Source organism: Drosophila nasuta, chromosome 3, assembly GCF_023558535.2.
Source record: "Drosophila nasuta strain 15112-1781.00 chromosome 3, ASM2355853v1, whole genome shotgun sequence".
NCBI lineage: Eukaryota > Metazoa > Arthropoda > Insecta > Diptera > Drosophilidae > Drosophila > Drosophila nasuta.
Window position 1 is genome coordinate 51,684,999 of NC_083457.1, and position 27,910 is coordinate 51,712,908.

The following is a 27,910-nucleotide window of genomic DNA, read 5'->3' on the forward strand; positions in this document are numbered from 1 at the left end:
AGTAGAGAGATAAACAGATAGTTGCCTTATGCAAGCTCTCTTTTTGTTATCTCCCGAATTCTTCTCTCTATATAACTCTCTTTCAGTTACATGTCTTACTTGCAGCGTGACATAGTGTAAATCGTGTCACAGCTTCAGATGATTATATTACTTATATCCAGCATTAGTTGTGTTTAGTTAGCAAGTATACGACAGGTGGCCGCATGCTTAGCAGAGAGAGAGAGAGAGAGAGAGAGAGAGAGAGAGAGAGATAGAGAGAGAGAGAGAGCTTGAATGTTGAAGAGCAGAAGTCGAGGCACTTTCAATTTTATTTGCACGCCTTATGACCAAATATGATTATTGAGCATTGCTCATACGCACCGTTGCACCTGATGGAAGTTCTTGAAATAAGGTTCACAGCGATTTTTATGATTTTCGTTGTATTTTATTTAATTTTATACATTTTTGTTTTTACATGAGAAGATACAAGTGCCTAAGGACGATTTAGACGAGAGCATAATTTAATTAGTTTACTAGCTAAACATCATCAAAAACGACTTGACCAATTTGTTAAATTATACATAACAATATTGATAATTTTGATTGTTTCTTTTGAAATTTTGAATAATATATATTAAATTACCACATTAACAGAGCGCAGCACAGCACAGCAAATATTGATACGACGACAAAACTTATGAACTAGTGAACTAAACATAATAACTACTTGTAAATTGTTTTCAGCTGCTTCCCTTTCTTTCTCATCAAATATTTGCTCGCTGTGCTGCAGGTCGTATGCTTAATATTCTAGTACATATTTTATTTGATTTTGTTGCTTTGCTGCTGCTGAATTAAACGGGCTGCACCTCGCAAACGAAATAAGTCTCGAAACTGCAGGGCGAATCGTTCCATTTGAGTCCTTTGCCATCGCGATTCCACAGCTCCAGACAATTCTCCTCTTCGCCGTTCTCGTAGCGGAAATTGTTTGGCTCGCCGGCATTCCAATTGGTGAATGTTATCGGCCGTCCAGTGGCCATCCAAAAGTAATTGCCCTCATCGGCCAGATCGGTGCCGGATATCCAGAAATGCTCGTGGCCCAAACCTGTGAAATGAAATCAAAAGCGTTTTCGTTTTGTAGAGGCGTGGCTTAAACAACTACTTAACTCTCACCCTCGCACATTCACATTCACTTTTCTGTTGTCGTTGTCGATCTGTTGCCATGGAAAGTGCATTGAAATTGAATGCATGGCCGCAATTTGAGTCGCAGCTTGGCCACTGGCAAACAACAAACAACAACAACAACAATAATGCCCACTGACCCCTGTCCCTCTGCACTCTTCAGTCTCGTGGTTTCCCTTGTGTCATCGCTCCACAGTTTTGGGTTACCAACTTCCGTGTATTATGCACGCTAGAAAGTCAAAGCCCCACAACCAGTCTCCACTACAATCTCCGCTCACGTCTCAGTTGCATTTCCCCCCTCTTGATTTGCTGCTGCTGCTTATCGTTCAGTCACTTACCAAAGTCGCGTATGTGTTTCTCCAGTCTATCGTTCTCTTCCTGTGATGAAATGCTAGCCAAGTGCATGCCATGGTAGCGGCAATATTGCGTGGCTTTGAACCAATTTGCCTGCAAGTCAAAAGAAAAAGTGCAAGAAATAAAGTGAGCAAAAAGAAATAGCAATACAAAATAGTTAGGGCCAAGTTCTAAGCCAAGCAACAAACATTGTTTTGTGCAGTCGCCTGTGCAATACACTAACTTAGAAAACTTAATAAGTATTGATTTATATATAGATTGTTAACTAAGTATAAAAGCTATAGATGAGTGTACTTTACTGTAATACAAACGAAATAAATGTAAATTAAATATACCAAAGAAATCAAAAAATTAAAAAATGCATTTGAACTGTTTGGCACATGTTGCATATAGTATTTAGTGTAATAAGTAAATATGCAGAGTATAAATGAAGTATACAAAATAAATATACCAAAATAATATATTAGAGCTGGGTATATTTTCCATGTAGTGTATCGATAGACTAAATAACCAATGTTTAGTATATTGGTACTAATCTAATTATAATAGCAAAATACATTATAACTGCATGGCAGTATATTAATATACTAAATGATAAGCATTAGTATATTAATATACTAAATTATCAATATTTAGTATATTAATATACTGAATATTGCAAACATACTAAATATTACTAATTTATTATATCAATATACTATTGGCAAAATACATTATATCTGCACGGCATATGTATCATTTAGTATATTAATATACTGAATTAGCAATATTCATTATATTTATATACTGAATATTGCCAATATACTAAGTTTTACTAATTTATTATATCAATATACTATACGAAAAATATACCATACAGTTTGAATGTATTTTTATTGCTAATAATATACCATATAGTACAATATATACTACGTATATGATTGTCAAGCAAAGCAAAATTAAAACCTTACAGACGGCCGCTGTTTGTCATATACAATTATATATTATATTTAAAAAAGTCTAACATTTGTATATAATCTCAACAAATTTTCATAAATCATAAAAATATTAACCTTCATTGCACTCGTAATTGTATAAAAATTGGTATAATATTTATGCTAAAAATATATAAAATTAATTGCTTACTATAAAATTTCAGTATAGAAAATTTACTTGTTAAATGATCCATTATATCTTTTAATTTTTCCGAAATAAACTCAACAATTTTTTCGTTCATTAAATAAATTTTTACAATATTTCCTATTTTATCGATAACATTGTATCAATATTATAAAATTGATATATAATATATGATAATTGAAAATGAATAAATTCCAAAATATAAATACAAATTATTAACTTCTGCTGCAAAATTAATTTTATGTACAAAGGAAGGTAATTGTTATATTGTCTAGTCATTGAAAGTTATATTACACATATGTATATTTAAAATGCGTGCCCAATGATTATAAATCATTTAGCTCTTTGCTTTCCACTTCCTCTAGCAAAAGCTCCCCGCAAGAGGCAGAAACATATTTTCGCTTTTCTAGAGTATGCAACTCTGTGAGAAAGTTGGCTGCTTTTTTTTGTATTTGGCAGGTGAAAAGAATTTTTGGTAGATCCCTCAGCTCGCATAAAGTGCACGACAGGTAAACACAGAACCCATGTCGCATGCCATTAAGGCTGTCCCTGTTCCTCTGCCCCTCCGCCCCTTGCCCCTCGTTGCTCCTCATCCCAGTTGAACTGGGCGAAAAGTTCTTTCTTCTGCTCATATGGCAAACTAATTGACTTCTTGGCTTCACTAGAGCGTCCTTTTACAGCCCAATAAACACTTTCAGCGAGCGCGTTTCCTCGAAACAACAACAACAAAAACAACAACAACAACAATTCGCATTAAACACTTTCTACTGAGTCAGAGGATGCGGCGTCAGTTTGCGCTTTATACGCGCACAATTACGGGTAATACAATTAAAGCCAAGTTAATGACGTCGTCGACATAGGCGGTCGACCGCAGAACCAAACTGTCAAAAAGGGGAGAAGGGAAAGGGGATGGGGAAGGGGGCAAAGGGGTAGCTAGTTGCGTAATCGATTTAGGTGCGCATCACCTGAAAGCACTCACATGAAAATGGGCCAAAAGTTGTGGCAACTAAAAAGCTGCAATCAACAGGCTGCCAAAGGGTTGGCTAATTAAGGAAGAAGGCCAGAAGAGTGGAAGCCATTAGTGTTAATTGAATATCAAATTGCATTTATTGATAGATTGATAGCCCAAAATACACACACCAAAAACTTTTGATGTGCTGTTGGCCACATCAACAGTGACTCTAATTGGCAGCCAAACTCGCAGCTTCAATTGCCAATGCGTTGGGCGATTGCCACGCCCACTTCGCCCACGTCGTTTTGTTAAATAATTTAAAGTAAAACATAAAATGCTGTCGACTTTTATTGACGTTCGTCAGCTTGAAACAGAGATTTGCAGCTGGCAGCACAGGTGAAAGGCCACAGCAAGAAGACAAGCAGAAGAGGAGATGGAGGAGGAGAAGTAGAAGGAGGAGGAGCAGCAGCAGTTAGTGGAGGCCGGCGGCGGACACGTCTGAATGTGTGTGTGGCAACTTCAAATGCCCCGTTTACGATCTGGATCAGAGGCATGCAATTGAATGTGAATTGTTCGAGTCGTTCAATGTTTGAGTGTCTGCAGTTCGTGACAAGCAGCAAAAGCAAAAGCAAAAAGTTAATGTGGGCAGCAGTTGATGAAAGGATTGTGCCAGGATGATTGTCGGTTCAGTTTGATATTTGATATTACGTAATGAATGCCTGACGTCGCAAAAAAAAAAAAACGTAAAAGTGAGAGTGTGGCACTTAAAGACTGTGATGACTGGACGAGCCAGAGCACGAATTCATATGCGACGAGCTTAATGAATGGAATGCAAGAAAATGTCGAAGAAACTTACAGAGAGGCAATCATTTATTTATTGAGAGGCTGTAATTTTCATGTTACAAAAAAAAAGATATAACTCGGGTAAGAGCAATAAATAAAAAATGTTATTAAATTAAAGAAGAGTAGGTGGGTAAAAACTGTTGTTATAAATTTCGATGTAAATTTAAAAATCCATGAAAATGCAGTCAGAAAGAAAAATATGGTGATCACTAGAAAGTATGTAAACTTAATATTAGTGTCATAATTTGTTGATTTATTTATTATACTTTTGCAAGTATACAAAGGGAAAGAGAAAAAAAATGCAGGCCAATTAAAACTTTTATATTTCAACGGCCGACAAAACGAAGTAGCCAATAAACTAAGAAAGAAATAAAATATGCAATATATTGATGAACAAATATTTACAAAAATGTCATAAATCAGAGTTATAAAAAAATAAAAAGTACTTAAAGAAAAAAGAATAAAATAGATATTAAAATATCTTTAACGAAGTTGGAAAGTCTTATAATGAATACGGAAAATATATGTAATACAACTATTAATAGGGTAAATAAAAACAAAATATTGCTAATGAGGAAAATTGCATAACAATGAATACAGAAATTATATATTTATTATATATCTTACAACAGTTTAATCGGGACAACTGACAAATATTGACAGGGTAAAAGGTAAGTTACAATTCAATTTGTTATACATAGTGTGATATATCGCAAATGTAATTAGATTTTTCATTCATTTACCATCTAGAATAGTTTAATTGAAATGAGTAGAACCCTTTCTTACATATAAATGAATACATTAAATCGATATTATCTTATTAAAAAACTGTCAAGTCAGCTAAGTGAAAAAGACTATGAATATTTTTAATAGCTATAAGAAAATGCGAGTAACCATTAATTTAGAGCGACAGTGAGAAGAAGAAATGAGAGGAAGCATATGTAAAGAAGACGGATGAAGCCAGGTAGCTATAATTAAAGTAATTGAAGGAGAACATGTTTGAGTTGGACAACATAGTTGTAACTTTAGTGTAAACGTTTTATGTAATTAAGAGACACGATGTTGGGCGAATTGAAAGCTGCTTGTTCCACAACTGTCAACAAATTGAATTTACAGCAACTCAATTAAGTGGCAGCAAAATGTTTGACAATTCTGTTAATGTCATTAACACATTCGGTATTCGGCGTTCAGCTTTATCGCATGCGTTGCTCAATCGTCAAAGCGACGCTTCGACGTTTTGACGTTGCACCTTCCCCCGCCTCCCGTTTCCCTCCTCCTCGGTCCATAATCAACTGCAATTAGTGTCGCATTAAAATAAAACAAAAACAAAACTACGACTAAAGTCGAGTCCAATTCCAGATGTTGACTTGGCCAGCTGCCTGCTTGCTTGCTGCAGTTGCCTCTTTGCGTGTTCGTTGTAAATTAATTTTAGCGGCTTTTTTTGTTGTTGCCATTTTCATTTTTAGTGTTTTGCGAAATTTACATTTTTCCACACGATGAAATGTTTATGGCCAGCGAGCATTGCGTAATGCGGCGCATTCGAGAAGCACATTTAAATAAATATTAATTATTCATGAGTTTTGGCGATGCTTACAGCGAAATTCTTAATTGGTTATTCCAATAAATAATTGGAACATTTCTAATAAAGTTCACACAAAAGTTCAACAACGTCAGAGAAACTAAATAAATAAATTTATGCATTTCTAATAGGCCGGGTTCTGGTTCCAAGTTTTATGCATGGATTAAAATGTCAACGTTCGACGTGACAAAAGAGAGTGCGATAAACAAAACAAGCAAGAAAGCTACAGACGAGTGTGCTCGACTTTGGGATACCCGCTACCCATTTTCAACAGTGCGGTATTATTTTTAAAATATACTAAAAATGTACCGAAAATATACTTCGTATATTTGGTATGTCGCTATACTATTAAACTCGAAATATACCACAAACTGCAAAATATACCAAATCAATATATCAAAAATATACTGAATATATGCTGCATATATTTGGTATGTCCATTTACCATTACATTCCAAATATACCATCGACTAGAGTAGTACTTTCTTAAAATATACCGAATATGTACTGAAAATATACTTCATATATTTGGTATGTCGCTATACTATTAAATTCAAAATATACCATATACTACAAAAATATACCTAATCATCAACCAAGACATAAAATTTCAGTACTTTCTTAAAATATACCGAAAATATACTAAACATATACTGCATATATTTGGTATGTCGCTATATTATTTAATTTGTATGTCCATGTACTATTACATTCCAAATATACCATAGACTAGAGCAGTACTTTCTTAAAATATAGCGAATATGTACTGAAATATACTGTATATATTTGATATGTCAATCTGCTATTACATTCAAAATATATGTTACTATAGAGAATAAAATTTGTCAGATCATCAATGAAAGCACAAAAGTGCAGTACTTTCTTAAAATATACCAAAAATATACTATACATATTTGGTATATCAATATATTATTACACTCAAAAAATACCATAGAGTACAAAATATACTAGATCGTTAACCAAAGCAAGTAACACTCAACTAAGGCTATATTTGGTATGTCGAAATACTATTACATTCAAAATATACCACAGACTACAAAATATGTCAGATTGTCAACAAGCAGCTATGACCCGACTGCAGGGTATAAAAAGAGAGAGAGGGAGAGAGCGAGAGAGCGAGTTACAGTTAGGCGAATTTTTGGTAACATGTTTTGGGCTAACCCAACGGGTAATCAGCCATGGGACATGCACCTAATTAATGTGCTAATAACGAATTCAATTCACAATCAAACTGTCGGCATGTTCACAATAGAATTGTTTTACGAGTATTAACCAAAGCCCCGCCCTCTTTCTTCCCACTTCCCCAAACAAATATCTCCGTGTTTGCACAAAAATTAATTACTTTTTATCGCTAGGGTGAAGAACCTGCAGCTGTTTAATCTGCGCTGATTAAATGCATTTATCGGATTTAATCATAAAACTTGTACAACTTCTATGCTTTTTATTATTCACTCATAATTACTTGAACAATTTGATTGATAGAAATTTAATTTCTTTAAGCAAAACAAACAAATTTGCATAAAAAACTTGTTAAACATTCAGATTAATTAACGTAAAATGTGTGATTATCTCATTCTTCGATAATCTTCATCGGTTCCATGTCATTCCACATATAATTGATTTAATGAACATTATAAAAACAAAATTTATACCTTTATATATATATTCTATTTAATAGAATATTTGAAAAATTGTTTAACATTAATTTCTGTGTCTAAATCGAGAAATGCATTTGATTAGCATAAAAAACTGGTTCGGGATTAGACGACTTATAAAAGTACATTATAATAAATCGATTACCTCATCCGCCTTTTCAATTAAACTCATTTAAGTTTTCAGATAAAGGTCAAACTTTTTGTAGAATTTTTAAATAGTAACTTTTTTATTTAGTTTTTATATTAAGTTGAAAGTAGTTTTTGGACAAATGTCAAATTTTGCATAAAAACTTGTTCATCATTTTTATAGATTCTGTCCAAACTATAATTTTATTTTATTTTTATTTAATCCCGAATGCTTTTCTTTTTTGGTAAAAGTAGTTTTTGAAGAAATGTCAAATTTATCATACAAACTTGTTCATCATATACAGGGCTTCGGCATTTAATAATATTAGTTTTCAGAAAAACAGCAAATATTCGAAGAATTATAAAATGTTAATTTTGTTTTTGTTAAGTCGTAGTTTTTTGATAATAGTTATTGGATTAATGTCAATGTCAATTCAGCATAAAAACTCGTTCAACATTAATATAGATTCTTTCCAAACTATTTTTCTATTTATAATTTCAATTTGAATAAAATGTGAAACAGTTTTCAAAATAGTATTTTTGGGGATATGTTAAATTTAACATAACTGTTAAACATGTTTATACACCTTTAAGTCATTTTTTAGTGAGTCGTAGTTTTCAAAATTCTTTAATATAAGCTTTGCAGAAATAACGAATTTTTGAATACAATTTTGTTTACCAATAAATATAACTTTTCTCTTCACCATATTTCTCATTACGATTTTTATACGTTTTATACTTTTATATAGTATGTTATGAATTTTAGAAAGAATGTAATTTTTGTTTAAGTCATAAGATGCTTTAAAATTGGTTGATTACATTTATTGAAGAAATTTTGAATGTTATATACCATATTGTTCTGTATTATTATAAATTATTTACTAAACTCAAAATATTTTCTTAAACCTGATTCAATGTTAAATTTCATAAAAAAATCTTTACTTACTTTTTCACAAAAACTTGTTCACCATTTGTGTAGATTCTTTTTAAACTATTTTTCCTTTTATGAATTTAGTTTTAATAATGCCTTTTCATATTTAATATAAGAAATACCCAATTTTGCATAAAAACCTGTTAAATACTCAAATATAAAGACCTAATCTGTACGTCTATTTATTATAATCACTTCTACTTTTATAAATGCGAATACTTAGGGAAGGTTTAAAGCGAAAATGCCAAAACATTTGCATAGATTACCTCACCAGCTGAACACTTGAACTTTTTATCTATAATTAAACATTTAATAGATCGTTAAACAATTAAAATAATTAGTTCTGCTCCATTCAATTTGGCGGTTTTTTCTTTATTTATAAACACCTGCTGGTTGAATTTATAGTCTCATTGAACTGACAAATTCCTTAAAGTTTAAGTTCCGATGAGAACGGAGTGTCAAAAGTGTGAAGCAATCGATCTCTATTCGGACAGATTTGACCTTTGCATGTTTGTTGAACTTCCTCTCGATTATAAGAGGTTCTGCCTCTTTCATGTACCTCAATCAGTTGACTCATAACTGTCGCTTACGATAGCTATTGCCGATAAATTAGTTTTACATATGAATATTAACGATTGGTTTAATTATTCCAAGTTACAATAGCGATTTTCAGCTGCTGCCCGTTAAATTAAGGTATTAAATTATATTTATGGTGTAGCTTTAAAGTTCAAGGAGAACGCTATGGAGATTCATAGTCAGAGCTGACTTGTTGATGGATAGATTTGCATACTAGTCTCTCTCTCTATCTCTCTCTCTTTTGGCTCGGCCAATGGCCAAAAACGCGACAAAGTCGCGCTCAAATCGCACGCGGTTTTGGGCGCGTTTTCAATGGAGCGTGGAGTTTTGACTAATATGTTTTTAATATGAATGGTTGCATAAAATTAAAAGACGTCATCTCGAAGCTACCAAATTGCCGATGCGTGTCCAAGCACATTCGATCAATAGCTAAGGTTTTTATTATGATTCAATGGCATTGGTTCTAAGGCTAACTCAATGATATCGAGAAGGTTGCTTGCTGTCAGCTTGAGGTGTGGCTTATTTACAACTCAATATATTGTTTATTGTCTTGGAATCTTAAGCAGATCTTGCTCTACAAAACCGACTGCGCAGTAGCTGCTTGTAAACTGCATTTTGTTTCGCGTCCGAATGTGGAATATGATTGCGAAAAAAAAAAAAATAGCAGATGCAATATTTGCAATAACCGGACTGACGATCTGAGGAGGCGACCATTGAACCGTTCGGTCGGTTAAATGTTAATGGCACGGAATGCAGCTTACCTTGAAGAAGATGCCGAGGTAGTAACGCTTCTCGCCCAGCTTCAGCAGCGGCATCGTCCATTTATTCGGCATGTACTGTGACTCGTCCACGCAGTTCGGGCAATCTATAAATAAATGTCGAGGAAGCGAAGGAAAAGAAGTGAGTATCGGTAAAAAAAAAAATGCACAAATTTCTGTAAACAAAAAATAAAACCGAAGCAGAAATGAAATACCAAGGTCGCCAGAGATTTGCATTTCAAAATAACTGTTATTAAAGATCTTAAAAATCATATGTTATGATAAGGTTCACAAACAAAGGATCATAAATAAACCGAGAGAATAACTACATAAGATATAAGCAAAACAACTGCATCAGTTATCATTAATAATCAATAAGATTTTTATCTGAGATTAATGCAGAATAAGTCGTTAAATCTGCTGAATTGCAGCACAAAAAAAAATATTTTATTTAATTGCTATGAAAGTGAATGTTTTTGCGGCAGCGTGTGAATTATGATTGCTTTCATTGGAACATAAGACAATAAAAACCAAAAAAAGAAAAAACCCCAAAAGAGATCAAAGCATAGGAACTGGTTCCCCTTTTTTTTGTGCTTACTAAGCTAAACAAGTTCAACCTGATGATAAGCCAACAATGACGTCTTAGCCAGAATGTTTGACAATGGCTTTGATATGCTTTTGTTTCGGTTTCTGTTTCTATTTCTGTTTCTATTTCTGTTTAGGCCTCTGCTTCTGATTATGAAACTGAATCAAGGCCAAGCATTGTGTGTGTGTTCAGTTCTGAGTGTGTGAAGGTCATTACGCCAATATATACTCGTATATGGGAAATACTCATGTATGCAGATTTATGTATAAAGCAACATTCTGTCGAACATGCCAAACAACATGTTGGCCAAAGTTAACGGCGTTTCTTTTGTCTGCTACACAACTCGACAAACAAAGCAACACACAACACAACGCGACACACAAAAGACAATAAAACGACACCCAAAACTGGGCAACTGAGCAAAAATTTCATTTTCGCGAATTTTGTTAATTAATCATCCCAAATGGACGCCATTACCAGCCACAAGGCCACAAGCAGAAGGCGGCATAAATGTTAATTATAATGGTGTTGAATGATGTCTCTCATTGTTGTTGTTGTTGCTGTTGTTGTTGCTATTGTTGGATGCGGTTGCTACGCTTATTATTATTGTTGTGGTTGCCAAGTCGCTTTTGCTTTGGCTGTTGCTTTTGGCCCGGCTTAAAAGTGCAGGCGTCGTCGCAACGATTTACATGAATTTACAATGACTAACGGGAAAGATCGTAAAAATAAAAATGTAATTTAATCTTAATAGAAGCATTAAAAAAGTGAACAACAGACAAAAAAAAAAATAACACAGAAATATAATCATAATGCGAAATGTTGCAATTTGCTTGATGGCTGCTCGCTTACATAATGTTGTTGGCAGCTATAAAAGTTTCTATTAACATAATAATAATAATAGACGTCTCGCCGGAGAAATATTAAGAACACTTTAAGGGATTGACACAACAAGTTTACGATTCCTTCTTTTTATGATGTGCTCTACACACTTGCCATGACATGGATAGAGATAGAGTAAGTAAGGTCATGAGGTTTATATACGAATTTTGTAATATTTAATAAAGGCTTCACAGATATTAGCAAAGGTTATGTGCACTATCTGAAATTATTATTCATTATATGTATTTATTTATTTTAATAATAATAAATAAATTTTCAAGCTTGAAAAATCTTTAACATTTACTGGAGGCATTCGACTAAAGGTATTTTAAATATTTACGGTAATGTTATATATTGTTACAATCAAAAAATCTTTTTATATATATATATACTACATCTAATGTATTATTCTTTATTTTAATAGCTGAAATTTTTGTTTAACCTTCATATATTTTAAAAGAGAAATAAATATGACAAAAGTTTATTTACACATTTCGATCCTGTCATATAATTTTGACATTTTCAAATATGCCTACATTACACTTAATGTTTTTAATTTCATTGCTTAAATAGCTTTTCAAACTTCAAACATTTTTAACTTTTATTAAAGTCGCTCGAAATATAACTAAAGGAATTATATATTTTATTTTAATAGTTTTAATGCCTACTATGATATATACAAACATCTTTATATTTTCATTTGTATATACGTTTTTAATCTTGTCACATTTTTAGCATAGAAGAAAGACATTTCAAAGAAGTATTAATTAAGGTTAGTTTAACATTGGAATACTGTCACATATTTTTGTATTTTAAAATCTGCCCACCTTAGTCATTATATTTTTACTTTTGCAGCTGAAATAACTTTTCAATCTTCAAACATTTTGAACAACTAATAACGGCATTTCAAATACTACAAAAGTTTATTTAAGCTTCACTATACTGCCTTACTTAACGCCTACCTCAAACGTATTACTTTTTATATTTTTTTTGTATAGCATAAGTAACTTTTCAATCTTTAAGCAAACATTGTAATTTTTTTTTTGTTTTTGTAATATTAAATCTACATTACGCCTACATCAAATATGTATATTACACTTCAAATTTGTATTTTCATTACATAAGTAAACTTTCAAAGTTCATCTTCTCTTCAATTCAAGTAAATCAACATTTTTAATAGCTGCTCATTTTTGAATGAAGGAAAATATTTCAACATTCCGCTTATTGAAGAAAAATCTTATTTATTTTAAAGTCTACTTCAATAGTATTTATATTTATGTATTATTATTTTATCAGCATAAACATAAGTGAAATTCAATATTTTAATAGTTTATTATTGATTGATGAAAACTATTTCACTTTTCTGCCTATTCAACAAATTTCCTCTTTATACATATGCTTTTCAGTAAAACTTACTCTCTTTGAAATACTCAATTTTAACTATAGTAAACTACTTCAATACAAGACTTTCCATTCAACTTGTTCATCAAATTTCCCCTGCGTTGCATCATCGAATTAAGCACGCTTTGTTAATTACCTCATCGGGAGACCCCATGGCGACTGATCGACCGACAAACCGACTAAGTGACCGGTCTCAATCGAATCTCAATCAGACGCAGCCTCAGACACGAAAAAAAGGGGGCAACTACAAATTAAAGGTGTCAAATTGATTAAGTTTCAACGCACATAAAATCTTTAATCAATTTGCATGCTATTTTCATTGTATACTTTGACACATAAATAAAATTTAACTGTACAGAAAATAATCAATGATAAATGCAAACAAGTCGAACATTTATGATTTAATATTTCTAGTTTGAATTTCGCACGCAATTAATTGATATTTTTGGCCCGCAAACCAGTTCGGATTAAAGGCTTGCAGGCGGATCAAAGTCATTGCCAATACTTGACATTAAACCGCCCCCTCAACCCCTCAACCCCCCTCAAAGTCCCCTTCAGTCTGCTCTCATAACTGATTGCAATTAAAATTGTATTAAAGAAGACTGTGCGACCTTGAACAAGTTGTTGAAAAGTGGAAAAGATCCCAGAGCTAAAGGTGAGGACAGTTTGACGCAACTGACGCCGAGGCCTGCTGTAAAAATGTCGGATTTCATTAACGTTTTTATTCAACAAATTGCCAGCGACAACAGATACCATCAACAACCTGAAAAAAAAAAACAAACTTAACCATTGACAAACTTCCTGCATTAGTCGGAGCTCGGGGCTTTTTTTATATATTTTATATTTTAAACAATTTTTTGTTGTCGTGGAGAACAAGTATTTGTCAAACTAACAAAAGAATTTCGTGAATTAAAATTCAAATTATGTTCTGATCGAGTTAACCAGTTTCAATAATCATTTGTGACTTGTGCTTGAATTTCTTGTTTTCGAGTGCGGCTAAACTTTCCGCTTCAATGATAAAAAGTAATATCAATCCAAATCAAATGACTGCAACATTACGCATACGACCGGTTGGCATCCTTTTTTTGTGTGTGCCATCTGTTACATTTAATTCAATGCTGGCCAAGTTTTTTTTTTTTGTTGGCTCGGAACATTTTGACCCTGGCCTTGAGTAACCTTTTACCTGATTTCGCATTTTATAGCAAATTAATGTGTTCCTTTTATGTGATTTATTGTCGCCAGTTTATCGCTCTCTTTTTTGCCTTTGTTTTGTCACAATCAATTTCGTTTTATTACAGATATTTCAACAGCTGCCACATCAGGTGTAACAACAACAACAACAGCAGCAGTAAGAAGAGCAGACACTCGACCAATTTGTTTGATTGCACAAAAGCGAATCAAAAGAAAAAAAAACAAATACGAAAACCCAAAACAAGTGACAAGAAATGTATAAATAAATTGGAGCGAGAGACATTAATCAATGGAATAAACGCGGTAGCCGAGGCACTTGAATCTCTCGGCTAACGTGTATACACAAAACTCCTTAATGAAACCGCAGCCAAAGCAACAGCAAAGCAGCAACAACAACAGCGGCAACAACACAAAATTCCAAATTCGAAAAAAAGTGAAAGTGAATTTCGAATTGTGTGTGTTGGCTTTGCTTTTATTTTGTTTTTTTACTTGCTTGCCCGGAAGGATCTTCCAACTTATGCAATGGAAACAGAGAGAAGGAGAGTATGTAGATATTTAGTTTTTATCTTTTTTTTTTTGCTTTAACATACCAGCAACAGGACCTGCAGCTGGTGCTTTGCTCGGCGTCGCCATCGTCCTGTCCACTGTGCTGAACAGCTGCACAGCGACTATCACAGCCAAAATGATATATTTTTGCATTTTTTGCGTTGTTAGTTTTACGGTTTTTTTTTTTACTTCTCAAAGTTTTGAAGTTTATTATGTTTATGTTAAATATTAATATATGTTTTTTATATTTCGTTGTTGATTTAAAATTTATTTATCCAGTTATGCAAATTTGCACTTCCGTAAAGATAGCAAAACAAAAAACAATTTCGCTTGGCTGTTTGGCTGTTTTTTCATTCAACGCATTTTCGTTCAAAATTTATGGAATGCTGCAGATGCACAGATTTACATATGAATTTGTTAATGCGCGTTCCGCTTTTTTATTGTAATCTTTATCGCCGTTTGTCGCTGTGTTATCGAGATTATAAGATCGTCGTGATTGTGTGTGTGATCGTGAAAACGGAATCGAAAGTTGCCAAAAATAGTAAACTGATTTTTGATTTTGATAAAAATGTATTATTTAATTATTGACCAAAAAATACGAAGACCTCGCATGCGCATGCGCGCCCAAACTGACCGTCGGTTGTCGAAGAACTAACAATTTTGGACCTCATTGGCGCCGACTAACGCAGAATCTCCAGCTCGACAAAGAGAGCGCACCAAACAGCTGAGAGTAAGAGAGAGAGAGAGACTCTGAGAGCCTGTTGAACTGGTTCGAAACTGAGAGTTGCAGCTCGTCGTCGGCTTCGAACTCGTTTGGCGGGGCTTCTTTTTCGTGAAACGAAACGCTCTGCAAGATTAGCATCGGATGAGATGGTGGCAGAGCCAACGGCACACTTGTCCAACTGTGGGAGTCTGAGAGCGAGAGTGTGAGAAGAAGAGAGCGTCGAGAGGTTCGGTGGAAGGGGGAATGGAGTGCGTGCAGCTTGTCAAACACTTGACTTGACGTTGAGTTGAGTTGCGGCAGCTGCGATGGCTGCGATGACTGAGACGGCTGCTGACCAAGGTAACATCAGTGAAGCGTTGATTTGGACATGCCCACCAAGCTGAGTTCGAGCGTGAACACAAACACCACAAACCACAAACACAAACACCAAAGACAACATTTCAAAATTCTGGTTATGCGGTTATCGCATTGCAAATTCACCGACGTCGCGACGCTGCGTTCTAAGATTTTGCAATTTCACTCACAACTCAAGTTTGGTAACTGAGTCAACGTCAGTCGACGTTGCCTTTGCCGCCTCCATCTTCGTCTTTGTCTCTGCTTCGATGTCAATTGAAATCAAATCAATACCATTTGTGGCTGATGCTTTCGATTTCTTTTGTACGTTTGTGTGGCTCGATTGACCTTGGATGTGTTGAATAAGTGCACATAATCTGCGGCATTGTCAGCTGTCAGCGCAGCGACTTGAAGTGCACATATTGCGTATACGTAATGTGGATACAACCAAAAAAATAGTCAAAAGTAAAAAACTACTTAAGTTGCTATGAAATATCGTCTAATTATACTCATCTACAACAAACTTGATTCCAAGAATGTGATGGGTGTATATTGCGTATACGTTATGTGGCCATAATCATGTTTCTTTTGTACAGTTGGCAAGAAACATCATTCTGGCTCATTATACACTTGGCTTCAGGCTATAAGCAATCAAATTTAGCAAAACTCGCTTCAAAGAATGAGCCGGCAATGCATTGCGTATACGTAATATGTATGCCTACGATCATGATTATTTTCAACAACAAAAATTAATGGCAGCTAATAAAATTAACCAAAAAACGTATGCGCCAAGTAATTCAATAAAACATTTGAATACTTGAGATTATTGTCAGTCATTCGCCTTCAATTATCTTCAAAACTTGAAATTAACCCCAAAAATTTTTGGTTTGGCCAAGAAATAATGTCAGATGCTACAAGCAGAGGCAGAGATCCTCGGTTTACGGTAGTCGAGAGAGATTTACAGCTATTGGATTATGAAATCGAAACCATCAATGAAGTGCAAAAGTGGACGCCACTCGCCGAGATGCTTGTTGTTGTTGTCTTAGTCTGTGGATCGGTCAGTTTATTCTTTTCATTTCTTGACGCCGATCTTCGGACTTGATTTTGTCTTGAGAGTATTCGTAAGTCGTAGAATTCACTTTGAATGCGACACGTACGTATTTTTTTTTTTTAATGACATCTGTGTAAATGGCATCGGTTTATCTGGTTCTTCTGCTTGATGTGTAGACCGTAAAATAAAACGAGAAATCAACAAGCCGAAACAAGTCGAAACTTCGTTTGTTTTTTATACGTTACGTCTGCAATTCGATTAGCATTTGCCATTGAAAGTAGATCAGCGTCTCTCCTCTTTTAGCGTCTATTCATCGTCGAGTTCATTGCTACTTGACTGAATACTAGATTCAGGGTTTTGTAATAAATTCCAACTCGTGATCGCTTTTAGTGCCCAAAACTATTCTTGTTGATTTACAGAAGTCGGAAGTTATCTCTTCACTGTCACAAATTGATTGCCACAATTAGGAATCAATTTAGAACCCTTAAATACTTATTATGAAGACACTTTTCGATAAGTGCGTGTAACATGGAACTGACTAATTATCAACCAACCTCTTGCTGTAGGCTTGATAATATTTTGTTTTGTTATTTGTTTTTCTTCATTTTTGATTTTTAGAAAAATTCCTCAAAACCGGTTGCAAACATTCAATTAAATCGAGCTGGCAAACCTTCATTTTTTATCAGCTGTGCAGACATAATGAAATTGCTGAATTGATTAGTTTTTTGTATTGAAAGATGGACAGCTAATGGATCAAAAACGTGGTGCTTATAAATAATGTTAATATGCAAATTCAAAGCACACACGCTTTTGTTTATATTTGTGTTTGTTGCCAAGTTAGATTGTTGCCATTTTTAAGAGATGCAAAACTTTTATATAAAACGAAACTATTATTCTTCCCAAGAATAATGATCATCTACAACTTAATGGTTTCTTGCTGAGATGAATTCGCCAAAATAAGCTATAAGTTTGTCTCTTAAAAATAGTGATTAAAACAATTATATAAATCGTAACTATTATTATTGAGAAGTTCTTTATTTCTCGTCAAGTTTAATTCTTAGAGAAATGTTTATGAAGCTGATTGACTTTCTCTTGAATTTCAAACTTCCATATTCTTGGGAAGTTTTAAAAGTTTAATTCGTAATAATCACTTTCTCAGTCAAAGTAGTTTAAAAATATAGAACAAAACTGTTATATAAATCGAAACTATTATTCCTGGAAAGTTCTTCAATTTAACATAATGTTTTCTTGCCAAAATGAATTCGCAATAATATGCTAATGATGTGTATTGACTTTCTTAGAGAAATGTCACAAAAAAGTAATTTTAATATAACGTTTGAAGCTGTTATACAATTCGAAACTATTCTTAGAAAGTTCAACTATTCTTTTGCTTTCTTGTCAGATCTAATTCAGAGCAAATTACTAATTAAGTGGATTGACTTTCATAGTCCAAGTTGTTTTAAAATAGAACTGAAAAAGGAAATGTTATATAAATCGATATTATTATTCTCAGAAATTCATAAATTTAATGTTTTCTTCCCAAGATGAATTCGCCAAAATAAGCTAATGAAATTTATTGTCTTTCTCTTTAAAATAGAGATGAAAACTTTTATATAAATAGAAATTATTATTCTAGGAAAGTGCTACAATTTAATGATTTCTTGTCGCTAATGAAGTTGATTGCCTATATCAGTGAAATGTCACGCAAAAGTAGTTTCAAAATAGAGAAAATAAGTGTTATAAAGTTCGAAACTATTCTTGGAAAGTTCGCCTATTCTTTTGCTTTCCTCTCAAGGTTAATTCACATGAAAATGCTAATGAAATTGATTGACTTTCTTAGCTAAAGTAGTTATATAATAGAAATGAAAATGGTTATATAACTTTAAACTATTATTCTTGGAAAGTTCTGCAGTTCTTTGTTCCCATGCCAAGGTTAATTCACATACAAATGCTAATGAACTTTATTGACTTTCTCAGTCAAATGTCAGACAAAGAATTAATACAATAGATTTAGATTGTGAAGATTGTCAAGATTTATGCGCTGCATGTGATCGCAAGCAATAGTCACATTTAATTTGGGAAATGCTTAATTTTTAACTGCCACATAAATGAAATTTCAATGCGGTGCATGGAAACGAGTTAACGACGAGATTTCCGCTGAGGTGTGAATTAAATTCGCATTTAAGGAACACGTTTCGATCTTTCAACTCAACGCGTAGTTAGCGATAAATTACAGTATCAATATTGAATTATTCGAATTCGTGTATCAGGTTTGTGGCCCTGGCCCTGGGACAGTTAAATGTGTGGCGAATATGGATTTAATTGCGCAAATAGACTGACAAAATAAAACATAAATTAAGTACAGAGCAACGTCTGCAAATGATATACACACAGAGTCTCACAGTCATCATACGCCCTGTGGGCCATGAAGCGAATCGGCGTGAAAACGAAAAATGCCATGCAGATAAATAAAGAGACGACGCGAGAGACGAGACGAGACAGCGAGCAATGTGTGTGGCACATAGTGGCTGCAACGCAAGGTTATTAACTGTAATATTGATGATATCACGCATACGTCCCGTCTACTCTACTTAACCACAAACTTGTAACTTGATTGATTGTCGGCTATTGTAAACACGCTTAGACAACTGGAGCGCCACTTGACGTCTCTATTTCCCCCCTCTTGATAAAAACTTGATTGATAACTTTTTTTATGGTATTGTTGTTGTTTTTTATGTACTATCTGACACTTACCACTGTCGATCTCATTCTCGCTGGGATCACGATGGAATATTTCACCGTAGTACTGATCGTGCTGCTCTGATTCTACGCTCTGCAATGACTCTTGGCCATCGTCATCGAACTCATCTGGCTGATTCTCATTTGCCTCTGACTGCTGATCAATCACATCCGTCTCCTCCTCATCATCTTCCTCAAACTCTTCACGTTGGCTCGCCTGTCGCTTGGCTGCTGTCGTTGGCAGTCGATTGCGTTGAGCTCCTTTGATTTTCTTATAGATATCACTGCTCGCTGCGAAGCCACGCGGCCGTGGTCGAGGCGAGGGTTTGGGCTTGGGCAAGATATCTGCTATCGTTGGGATTTTCTGGCTAACACTGCGATTGGGAAACAATCGACGTTCCAAATAGTTGGCAAATATCTGCTGCGTAATCTGATTCTGACGCGCCAGCTCGCTCTGATCCAGCTGGAAATCGGCATTGTTTGAGCTGCCTCCTCTGCCGTTACTGTTGCTGTTGCCGTTGCTGGCTGCAATTGGAATTGGAAGTTGAACAAAATATGATTAATCATGAATCACATTTAAATCGCATGTGGGACGCTCCAAATTGTGCAATGGCAGCGGTACCAACAGCCAACAGGTGCCCTCAGCAATTACACAAAACCGCGGGCGTCCCACGTTCAGAGCTTGAAGTTGAAGTTGAAGTGGAAAATTGAAGCGGAGGTGCAACAAATGAAGTAATTAAAAAAATGTGAAATGAAATGGAAATGAGTACACGAGAAGAGGCAGCTACCGGCAGACGAATCTCATATGCCCTTACATCAATCTTGAGTCATGAATCTCTAAAGGTCACTCTAAACAAGATGACTTAATCCCAGTTCTCAGAAGTTGGATGCGGAGCGAGGGGGAAGTACCCAAAAACCAGTGGCCAACTTGACACGCATCCATCAAATGTTGAACACACAGACAGAGTGGGAAAGAGACAGAGAGACAGAGAGAGAGAGAGAGAGAGAGAGGGAGAGAGAGCTTGGGCAGCCTCAGGGTCGGAAGATCATTAACTATAGCTTCAGGTAGAGTCTTGTATATGAATTTTGCATTTATGTCTGAGCTCGAAAACTCTTCCCGTTTTTAATGTTTTTAATGACAGATTGATCGCTTGCCATTTGCCTCGACTCTGCGGCCCCTTTCTTAAGTCTTGTGTTTTCTTATTTTTGCTCAACTGTGTCAAGGCCAAAAGTGTTTTTATACCCACTACTCATAGGGTAGAAGGGTCTTATAACCTATGGTATATTTGGCACCCTATGGTATATTTTGAATGTAGTGTTATATCAATCTACCAAATTATAGCGTTTGGTATATTTTTAGGATTTTTGCTGTATATTAATTTGGATTGAAAGGTATTTTAACTTTGGTAAATATTGCAACCCATGGTACATTCTGCACTCTGTGGTATATTTTGATTGTTGTTCTATATCAATATACCGAATATAGTGTTTGGTATATTTTTAGGATTTTTGTCGAATATCAATTTGGTATATTTTAAAAATAATTCCGTACAGTTTTACTCTTATTCAAAATGGTATGGTATATACCATTTTATACCTTTGGTATATTTTGCAGTCTATGGTATATTCTGCTCTCTATGGTATATTTTAAATTAAGCACTATATCAATATGCCAAATATAGCCTTTGGTATATTTTTTAGTATTTTTGTGATATATTATTTTGGTATATTTTAAAATCAATACTTTCGTACATTTTGCAGTCTATGGTATTTATAATGTAGTACATATGAATATACCAATTACAACAGCTGACATATCTTTAGTAGTTTTGTGGTATATTTTTGGTATATTAATACCGCATTGCTTTACATAAAATGGGTAGCGGGTATCTCAAAGTCGATCTTTCTTTCATGTTTACTTCTACGACGACGTTGATGTGGACCAGTTAAGCGGATTGCACACTTCCAGTTTCCCGTGGCCATCTCTCATCAGTTAATGAGTTCAAATTGCCAAATAATTGAAATAAATGCCGCCGTAAACACAGCGCGCACAGTCAAAGGCAACATTAAGGCCATAAATGCTACGCGTATTTAACAGTCCCCAGAGTTTGATGTGATTTGCTGGTAGCTCCAACAAAATCACAAAACGAACGCACCCAACCCAAAAAATTGTCGTGTTGCCTGCCAACACACACAAATTTAATTGCCATCTGCTTCAGTTTATGTCTGTCTGGATATTTGCAACGCCTTTACAAATATGTTTTTACCTTCATTAAACTGTGCAGAGTATAAAGTGTAAACTGTAAACTGTAAACTGCAAACTGTAAAGTGAAATAAAATGTATTATGCAATTTATGGTTGGGCCACACACCAAAAAACAAGTACAAAAAATGAAGCATATATACATAATTTCTGTATGTCTTTTTAGTTTATTTTGGCACTCGACCTGGCCATCATTTAATAACCCGCAGAGCCTGTGATGAAGTGGCTGTAACCGCCAAAAACAAAAAAAAAAAAAACCTGCGCTGAAATTGGGAGTGTTTACTTGAGTGCGTGATAAATCATTTGTTTAACAAGAAATTGAAACAGAAACATAATGGTTTTCAACAGCAACTTTTACATTACTTTAAACAATATTTGTTTTCATTTTTTTTGCTACCCTCAAAAGTGAACTCAAAAGTGAAAAAAATGCATGTTTAATCAATTTAAATGTTAGTCAAAATATTTGTAATTAATAAAAGTGAATCATTGTAAAACCTCTTTAGCTCTCACTCTCCAAACTTTATTCCACTTAAAGCTGAATATTTAAATAAAAGTATGTTGAGGGTTATGTCTAAATATTTGTAATTAATAAAAATGAATCATTGTAAAACCTTCTGCTTTCATACTCCAAAATAAAGTTTGCGAGCTTTAAAAATTTGTCAATATTTTGTTTTATTTTTGAACTACACTCCAAAGTGAACAGGAAACTTAAATGAAACTATGTTCAATCATTAATAAAAATGAATCATTGTATAACCTTTCATATTCCAAAATAAAGTTTGCTAGCTTTAAAAATTGGTTAATATTTTTTTTTATTTTTTAACTACACTCAAAAGTGAACAGAAAACTTAAATGAAACTACGTTCAATCATTGAGATATTTGGTATAAATGTTTGCAATTAATAAAGGTGAATCATTGTAAAACATCTTTTGCTCTCACTTTCGAAGCCGAATACTTTAAATAAATGTATGTTTAATCATCTTAAGATTTTTGGTCTAAAAGTTTGTAATTAATAAACATTACTTATTGCAAAACATTATTTGTTTAAATAAAACAATATTTTTATGTACTTTTTACTACCCTCAAAAGTGAACGGAAACATAAATAAAAGTCGTTTGAATCATTTGAAATATTAACTTGAGAGTATTGATCTAAATATCTGTAGTTCATTAAAAATATTATGATCAACAATTATTTGTTTTCACTAGCCAAAAATAAGTTTATTTTTGTATATAAAAATTAAACAATATTTTTATGTATTGGCGTTACTACACTTAAAACTATCTATATTTATTTTAAATGTTAGCTTCAGAGTTTGTATGTAAATTTTTGTAAAAATTTATAGAAAAATCTCTTATGCATTCACTAACCAATAATCAATTGTGTTAGCTTTGAAATTATTGCTGACAATATTTACTTTCTTTTGATTTTATACGCACAAAATCGACCTGGAACTTATGTAAAACAATGTTCAATTATTTTAAGTATTAGTATAAAACATTATTCGCTTTTATTACTCAAACCCCGAATTGGTTAGCTTCGATAATGTTGAAAACATAAATATTTCAACACTTTCCTAGCAACTCAAACATTTAATTTTCTATTAACTTCAATTATTATTTCCCCTCACTAAAAACTACTTAAAATTCTTCAGTGCTTGAGAAAGTGAAAAGGGAAAGCATAATCAGATAAAATTGACTTGACTAGATATTGATTGATATGCGTAATACGCATCGGAAAAGCATTTACCTGCTTAACCCAGACAGATGCTAAGAGCAAACAACAATTTGAGTAATTTAAGATTCAATTTCAATTGCAAGAGAGCGCCACTTGAGTTGAGTTTTAAGCAAAGTCATTGATTGATTAATTATCTATTTGAAATCCATTTGTCTGGGCATCCTTCAGAAGCGGCGGGTAATTGTGCTATGTGACTTGAGGTCAACTATTGTGTCTGCTGCGTCAACAAATCGAAAGAGAATAGCTCATAATGGTTAGCCACATAATAATAATAATGATAATAATAATGCGAGTATGCTCATTGTTAACGTGGCTTATAATTGTTCTCAACGAGCCAACAAATCAAGTTGAATAATCCTTGAGTTATTATGAGTATTTTGTCGCTCATTATGAATGTAGTTGTTGAATGTTGCTGCTCTCGATTGCTGTTGCTGCTGCTGTTGGGGCAATTTACATGCCATTGTTTGGGCAATTGACCAATTGTCGAATTGAAAGTCGGGCAGACATAAAACGTGATGGCCAAAATCGAGAGATCGAGATCGAAATCGAAATCCCGATCGAATAGCGATTGAATTTACACGCAGTGCTTAACAAAAATGCCTATTGCGATTTTTATTTGTCGTTTGATTGGAGTTTATTAATTTCACGAGCTTGCAACGTGCAACCATGCAACGAGACACAACACAATGCCACAAACAGTTTGTAACCCAGTTCTGTCTGAATTGATGTGTATCTGTATCTAGCATTGGCTAATTGTCGTTCAGCTGGCACATAAATCATTGGAGACTCGCGGAGGATGTTGACTGCAACAGCAACAGCAACAGCAACTGCCTTGAAAATGCAACAGCAACAACAACAACTACAACTCGATGCTGCTCGCAAATCAAACAGTAAATCATTTTGACTTGCATCTGTGGCAAATACCCGCCAGCTACACCAGAAGCGGGTAATACAGCTGTATCTGTAACTTTGTCTGAACGTCTGAACAAAGAATCGAGGGCCGTGTAATTGCCGCTTGGCTGAAAAGAGGTCAATTAGTAGCCTCATCTCGAAGTAGTACTTCAACAGCAACAGCAGCAGCCGCAACTACAAAAGCAGCAAAAGCGTTTGTTTTGCCTCTTGCGTAATTCGCCACAGAAAGGAAACGGTAAAAAAAAATACAACAGAAAACAAAAACATGTGCGAAAAATATCTATGCCAAAAATGTAACAAACTCGCGACGGTAAAAATTCCATAAAAAAAACTGAGCGAACAAAAAGTGTTTTAATTTTTCATCTCATTTTCCAGATAATGTTTGTCAATTACGCAATCAATGCACTTGCGTGCAATTAACTAAAAAAGAGAGAAAAAAATTAAAATGCTTTTTGTGTGCGCGCAATGCGGCGTTACAACGTTACACCGAAGCGCATACGCCCCGTTGGCCATGCTGCGGCTTTAGCAGAGCAAACGCAATTTGATACATCAGCAAATATACACAGACAGATAGATATGCGTAAATTTGCAATTGATTCTCAATGTTAAACAACATTTTGTACAAACTGACAGCTAATTAATGGCCTCAAGTATGGATTATGTTCTTCAGTATAAGCACATTTTATGGCTTAATTGCTGGCCACTTAAAGAGCTCGTTGAGCCTATAAATTATACACAGAGATTTCGACAAAGCATTTGCATACGTGATGTAAACTAAGAACTTGCCAAGCAAGCTCCCCTATGCAAATGACATAATTGATTCGACAAATTCACATATTATGAAATCTATTAGTTAATTTGAGACAGGTGCTTGAACCCAACGGGAACGGAACACAAAAGAAATGCTAAAGAAAAGAATAGCCTATAGTCGCGAGTCATTGAACGGATCGAAACATTAATCTTTTTAATCCCAAAATGTTTAAAGTGGGAATGCTTCACACACACGCTTTGACTTTTGCCTTTTGTTTATAGCTTTGGATTTTGGCAAAATGTCACAAGGTGAAGGAAGAGGTAATATATTTATTGTATAAAAGCAGTCTTGTTGCTTGTCGTTGAGACAGGTACAAATACTTATATGTAGTGTTGGCTTCAATACGAGTTCCATAATTCTTTTTCTATCAATATAAATTTGTGCATATTTATTGATTGAAATTAGTTTATCGTCGCATCCCATGAGGTCATCGATTGGCAGCGGCTTTGGAATTCCCAAATGCAATCGACAAAAACTTTAATCCAAGAATAGCATGGAATTTATTATGTTACGATCCAATCGATGATAACACAAAATATTGAAATGAATGTGTTGAATATTTCATCAGACATTTCTTATAACGATGCCAATGACATTAATAATTTTGGTTCGCAGCGCGGCAAAACATTTAAAGAGTCAAGCTAGTTTTATCGAAAACAAAAAAGAAATGTTTTCGCCTTAAATTAGCATTTAATTTAATAGTTGGGGAACGACTAACGGTACATGTTATAGTGAAATAGTACTAATAAAAAACTAGCTAGAACTTTCATATAAACAAACAAACACGCGCTTGCATCCCCAAGGCCAGAAAACTAACTTTTTTTATTGAGAATCTCTTAATTAGAACCCATCCCGAAATCTAATCAATATACCCAATCAAGCTATAACTTTCGTTCGATTCAAGGTTAGCTGCATTCATGTCAATTAGAGCCCAACTTCATTCCTGACTTTCATAACTTTCCAGTTTCACCTGTCACCTGTCCAAATATACTAATTAAGAGTCCATTCCCAACTAAATCAGCTTTTGGCGGCACTTCTTCAAGGTCAATTTGATTAAAGTCTTCTTTCACGCCTCAACAGCTTTCGTTGCGCGGCATTAAAAACGTCTTTATAACAATGTATCTAAGTGCAATATTAAATATTTGCGGCGTCAATTGACACAGCCACAGCCTCATTACGTATACGACTAGTATGTATGAATGACCTTGGCATGTTTTTTTTTTGAGCCACTTTGGTTGAGCACAATGATGGGCAAAAGTACCTGACACTTGGACACTTACCTCTTTTGTCGCGACCAGTTGTTGTGCTTGCCCCTTGCGGCGCCTCCCTTGCCAGCTCCGTCACCTTCGCAAAGGCGGCAACAGTCGCTTGCTTATGAGATTTCTGTGGCGGCGCAATGGGAACATTTGCTCGCTTTATGACGTTGCCTCTACCGGTGCTGTTGTTGTTGTTGCTTGTTGGCTGGAAGCCTTGTGGCACATTGCGTATGGCCACGGGCACAACGTGTGGCGGCGATGGTGTGTTGTTGCCGGAATCAACGCTGGCCAGCGTGATGAGCACGATGAGCACATTGAAGAGCGTCAAACGTATCATTGTGTGTGTGTGTGGAATTGAAGGAAACTAACAAGTGCACTTGCTATTGGGCTGAAGTTCGCGGGCGCGACAACGATATCGACACGACGGCTGACACCTCGTTAGTGAAAGCAAAGCAAGAGGAAGTTGAAGGCTGCTGCTGTTGATGCTGATGCAGTGGACAAACTCTTGTGGTTACTTTGTTATTGATATGACTTCAAATGTAGCGTTTGTTATGCCGTCGAATCGATTTGATTCGATTCGATTCGGACGCTTTCTAAATTATCAATGCGTAGTTCGATGAGTCGAGGCGGCGACAAAACTCTTCACATTAACTTTAGCGTATTGTGTATGAAAATGAGTTCACTGTGGGTCGATCTTGATCTGTGTTTCTCAGTCTCAGTCTCAGACTATCATCAACACAGTTCAGCAGTGTCTATGGTATGAAATGCTGTCTCTATTGTTTCAGTGCTTCTGTTTTCTCCTCCTAAATTTCATCGCGTTTGTGGCATAGACAACATAGAGAGACATGCCAGGCCATTAATCTGCCTGGCTCGGACTGTGGCAGCGCGCTTCCCCCGAAAATGCAAAATGGGGATCCGGATTAGGTAATCGAGAGATCTTTGTCTCTTGTTTCTGTTTTTGTTTCGTATCGTTTACTTTCTTTCCGTCAGTTGCAGCTGCTTTTGTTTTTGCTTTAGCTGCGAGCAGGTTGTTGTTATGCGCTTCGGGAGAGCTTCGATCACTCTCACTTTTCAATTCCGATCTTGTTCGCGCTTCGTGCTCGACCGACACGAAAAGTGGTTCGCATTTGCCACTCAGCTTTCGTGCTGTCCAGAGCCTCGATCTCGATCGTTGCTCCGATGCTTTTTTCTTCTTCGTATTACGACAAGTTACGATTTCTGCTGTTCACTTTTGGTTTGTTGCGTTAGCTTTCGGCTTGGTAACTTACAGACTAAAGCGTTTGAACGCAACTAAAACACGTTGCGCGCTCGATTCCTCTCTGGAGCCGAGCCGAGATCGTCGCTGATCAGCGGTCAGCTGCTGCGCTCTCTCTCTCTCGCTCTCTCTCAATCTGTTTGTTTCTGTATCT

At 34.9% G+C, this 27,910-nt stretch overlaps 1 protein-coding gene across 3 annotated transcripts; it reads right to left on the reverse strand.

The window, feature by feature from the left end:
* Positions 1-413: 413 nt before the first annotated feature.
* LOC132791949 (C-type lectin 37Db) lies at positions 414-27,777 on the reverse strand. Of its 3 annotated transcripts, XM_060801095.1 has the most exons (5): positions 26,526-27,777; positions 19,538-20,047; positions 10,076-10,179; positions 1,497-1,605; positions 414-1,081 (listed from the first exon to the last, which is right to left on the reverse strand). In XM_060801095.1, the coding sequence occupies exons 1-5, from the start codon at positions 26,836-26,838 to the stop codon at positions 831-833; spliced, it is 1,287 nt and encodes a 428-aa protein (XP_060657078.1). In that variant the 5' UTR covers positions 26,839-27,777; the 3' UTR covers positions 414-830. The 3 variants fall into 3 exon arrangements, with proteins under 3 accessions (XP_060657078.1, XP_060657079.1, XP_060657080.1); XM_060801096.1 differs by lacking the exon at positions 19,538-20,047 and having other exon boundaries at positions 26,526-27,776; XM_060801097.1 differs by lacking the exons at positions 19,538-20,047; positions 26,526-27,777 and adding an exon at positions 14,720-15,332.
* Positions 27,778-27,910: the final 133 nt, after the last annotated feature.